This window comes from Quercus lobata, chromosome 5 (assembly GCF_001633185.2).
Source record: "Quercus lobata isolate SW786 chromosome 5, ValleyOak3.0 Primary Assembly, whole genome shotgun sequence".
Classification (NCBI taxonomy): domain Eukaryota; kingdom Viridiplantae; phylum Streptophyta; class Magnoliopsida; order Fagales; family Fagaceae; genus Quercus; species Quercus lobata.
In genome coordinates, this window is record NC_044908.1 from 42,101,995 (window position 1) to 42,106,646 (window position 4,652).

The window sequence follows — 4,652 nt, forward strand, 5'->3', positions numbered from 1 at the left end:
TTTACCAAATTGGTAGTCAGCTTAATTATGTATGAATTCCAGTTAGTACTATGTTAGTTCGGATTAATATAGGTCACGACAAGCTATTAGGAAACTACTTACTATCTCTCGCAATTTGTCTCATATATCTCTTTTGGGGGATTGAATATTGATACATTAAGCCTTTTTTTTTTTTTTTTTGGGGTTGAGATAGTGATACATTAAGCTGAAGCAACAACGACCATATTGCGTATACATTTTATTGACTTTCATAACCAGTAGCGATTAGCATGAAGAACTTTGCAATTGCAAACCCAGAGACAAGATTACAAATTAACAATAAAAACCATGCTTAAATAAAAACTATACTTCAGCTTTTTTTCACCAACTAAACCATATATGATTAAATAATACTATCAAACACCAATCTCATTCTTTTGCACTTAATTAATTAATAATTGTCAAGCCAAACTCATCATGGCACGAACTCATCTTGGCTCTCTTGGAACTCTTCCTCATTTTGGTACCCTTCCATGGAGTTCTTGTACTCAAAAGTGTTCTGATTGTTGTTGCTGCCATAATAACCCCTGTTGTTGTTGTTGTTATTGTTCCAATTTCTTGAATCCACTCCTCTAGAGTTCTCATAACGGTTTGGATTGTAGTTATTCTCTAAGTTAAGGTCGTAGTAGTACTTCCCATTCTCCAAAAACCTCGTGTCACTCATGCCTTGCCTCTCAGCATTATTGTAACTGTTGGCACCATTGTTGTTGTTGTTGTAGTTGTTCTGGTTGGCCAAAGTGGTGTAGCCTCCTCTCTGAGTAAGCCTTGAATCCCTCAGACCATTTTGGCTGGCATGGTAAGCATTGTTGTTGTAGTAAAATTCATTGTTTTGGTTGTTGTTGTTGTTGTTGTTGTTGGGGTTGGGGTTGTAGTTGTAGTTCTGGTTGGAGTTGAGGTACTTGTTGAGAGATTCATCATCTTCAAACACTGTTTTGAATGGGGCGTTATTGTTGGTGGTGGTGGTGGGGGTGGTGGTGTAAGGTGCAGCATTGACGTTGGTTAGTGAAGTGGTGGTGGTTGGGGTGGGGGTGGTGGTGGTAGGAGGGAACTGGCCAGACTCATGGCCATAGAGACCATAGCCATTTTGGGTCTGGGGGATGAAGACTGGCTGCTGCTCATGCTTGGTTAAAAATTCTTCTTTGTTGGGGTCAACTGTGGTGGTCTCTTTGGCATCGTTGTTAACGTTTGTGACCTTGCTGAAGAACTGGCTTTCTCTAGCATGGATTTGCACAAAGAAGGAGAGGGTTAGGATGAAGAGAAAAGAGATGAATTTTGCAGATGGAGCCATAGGTATATGGCAAGAGAGAGAGAGAGAGATATTGTTTGTGTGAACTGAGTGTATGACTAATGAGAGCTAGGGAGTGCTTCACTTGATCCAATCTTTATATAGAGAAAAACCTCCTTTACTTACCCAAAAATAAAATTCCAATAAATTTTGGATGAATATCTCTCTCCAAAGTTTCAACTCATTAGGTAAATAGACGGGGGAACAGTGATGATTGTGGTCCCCTCTATGAGTGATATGAGTGAACTTTAAAAAAGAGTTCTTTAACTTTTGATGGACCGCTTCATGTAAGGCTTTTTTTTTTTTACTGATTCTTTTTCGACAGAACTTTATGCATCCATTATGAAACAACATAATTATGTCTTAATCTTTCACTTAGGGATCCAGTTATTTTCCTCTTAATAGTTTCATTTGCATTGCTAACCATTTATTCGGCTTCTTGATTTTTCGACTCTTTTAAGCAAACTAACATTAATTAAGTTAAAACAAAACCTTTTCCTTTAATTATCATAGCGGTCCCATCCTCCTCTCCCCGTCATCCCTCCCCAAAATAAATAAAAGTACTTAAGTAACTAATTTATTTCCCTAAAAAAAAAATATGTTAACTAATTAAGGGTTTTTTTTTTTTTGAGAGAGATAGATTGCTCTTTATGGTGTCTACTCCTGATTGCTTTTTTTTATTAGACCAAGAGACTAATTGATTTTCGTATAGGTGGAGATTGAACACAGACTTTTATTCAGCAGTAAGAGACTTTAGTGAAAGTCGGACCTCAGATCTCTTATTCGACAATAAGAGACTTTAGATTACTAGGTTAAAAACTTTTGTAAATTATTGAAGCAAAGCAATCTCCACCTAATGAAATAGATAGAAATGTTAACACTTTACTTTATTGTTTAGATACAACTAGCCAATATCCCTCGCAATGCACGGTGCATTTTGATAAATTTTATAAAAAATTAGTTATGACCTATTAATTTCATGAATACTATTATGGTTAGTCACAGACTCACAGTTAACAATGTCACCTACAAACTTGTTGGTTCTTAGGTGTTTTTCTTATATGATTTATGCTTTATATATAGATTCTATAGTGTTAATTTCTACATTTCTTATGCCACTAAAGTCTCTATCTCCACTATTTCAACACCTATAATTTTTATGTCATTCAAAATAGCTTTTCTTTAGTTTCATAATTGACATGATAGATAAAATTAAGGCACATTAACATTTTAATTGAAGAAAAGTTTGATTTTTAAGATCGTAATTATAATAGGATGAAAATTGACAAAATGATATTTTAATCAATTAGCTATAAAAACTGCTATAATTTCATGATACGATAACACACAATAATGTCATAATGTCATAATAATATCACAATTTAACCTCACTAAAAGAAGCCAAAACACCAAAAATACTACAAATCCCTACCAACTATATATATGCATCATACGAAAAATCAAAAATCTAAATTGACACACAATATGAAAAAACCAATCTAAACACATTACAATGCTACATTAGTAAAAACATATATATATATATATATATATATATATATATATATATAATCTAAACAAAATATTTAAGATGAACATAATATTTTGGAAATTAACATACCTCTCAGAAAGGGAACCAAAGATATTATGAGAGAAATTATAGTGGACAAATGAGGATTTATATTGGAAAAATATGGAGACAAATAATCATATCATATTATCTAATTTATTGAATCCGACTCTTGCAATTTTGCATTGAAGTTAGTCTTATGTTGGAAATTGAAAAGTTTTCTTAGTTCCTACCTTTCTCATGACTTTTTAGATCCATCCATATCAATCCAAAGCATTTAAAGTTATAAATATATATGAATTTTTTGAATTTTATTAATACATTGAAATAAATGCATCTACAATTACTTAATAGTTTGACATAAATTCTAAATTAGATGAGGTAAAAGTCTAAATCAAAAGAATTTCATACGATGCATCACTTGGCAGAACCCCTTGCTCTCTCGCATGAGGTCTCTGCTTTTATATATATTGATTTTTTACTGATTATTTATTTATTGAAAGTTGGTTAAAATATAATTGTAGCAAAAAAAAAAAAAAAAGGAGAGATTTTAAACATCTATACATAAACAAATAAATTAAAAAGTTGAAAAAAAAAATTGATGCCAAACCAACACTAAACCATGCTACACATATAATCATTAGAATTCATGCATGTGAAAGTATCCTCTTGGACACACTTACATCTACTATTTTACATCAATATCTACAATTGATGTAAAAATGTCCACATTTAACATATAAACAATGGAGAAGACAAAAAATTATCTTTTGGGGGGGGGGGGGGGGAGGGAGTGGGTGATAATCAGAAGATTGATGCGTCTAATTCAAAGTCAAATAATGCCATAAAAGTGTCCAATTCAAATTCAAATACTTGCCAAACATAAATCAGCCAATATACTCCCTTGATTCTCTCCTCCATAGCACATCCCTTAACTTTAGCTGATTTTCTATAATTGTAATCTCTACAATTTAGGGAAGTTTGTCTATAATATTTTAGTATTAATACAAAACAATATACGACTTACTGGGTGTTTTTTTTTCAACCCAACATAAAATTTGTATTCTCTATTCCTTTATTGTATCAGAGTTATATGTCCAACGACCTTTAATAAAAAAACAATCTTTTCCAGCCTCTCTTTTTTCTTTACTTTAGCTAATTTCAATAGAACTCACCAATTCTTCAATTGGTGTCATGGTACCCACTCAATTTGTTTGAGTATTATTTATAAGTATTCTTACACTAAAAAGAATTTAAACATTTAAAATTTTCGGAGGGGTGAAGTTGTATTTTTTCAAGGAACTACTTGTTTTTTTTTTGGTGGCTAATTGCAAGGAACTACTTGTAAATATAATTACACTATAGGGAAAATTTCATAATGGATACATAAAGTTCTGAAAGTGGATGTAATAAAAATGGCTGTAAAAAAAATAAGTGTAAGAGTATCATTATCATTCATGCATATGCACGTATGACTATCTAATAACATCAAAATTGCCCTAATATCCCTAATGGTCACAATTTTGTTCTTAAGACCATTCGCATCAACCTGTGTAAACTTTTATGTCTATGTTAGTATAAGAACCTACTTTTTTCTATTTTACATAATCACCTCTCAAAAACACCCACATCAAATTAATCTATTATACACCCTATATTATTTAAATAATCATTTTTATTCTTTTATTATTATTATTTTCATTTACTCTCTCTCTCTCTCTCTCTCTCTCTCTCTCTCTCTCTCTCTCTCTCTCTCAA

At 32.0% G+C, this 4,652-nt stretch overlaps 1 protein-coding gene across 1 annotated transcript; it reads right to left on the reverse strand.

Annotated features, from left to right (window-relative positions):
* Nucleotides 1-200: 200 nt before the first annotated feature.
* LOC115992748 (protein E6) lies at nt 201-1,406 on the reverse strand. Its single transcript, XM_031116970.1, has one exon. It carries the CDS (start codon nt 1,325-1,327, stop codon nt 455-457), a length of 873 nt encoding a protein of 290 aa, XP_030972830.1. The 5' UTR covers nt 1,328-1,406; the 3' UTR covers nt 201-454.
* Between the last annotated feature and the right edge of the window lie 3,246 nt (nt 1,407-4,652).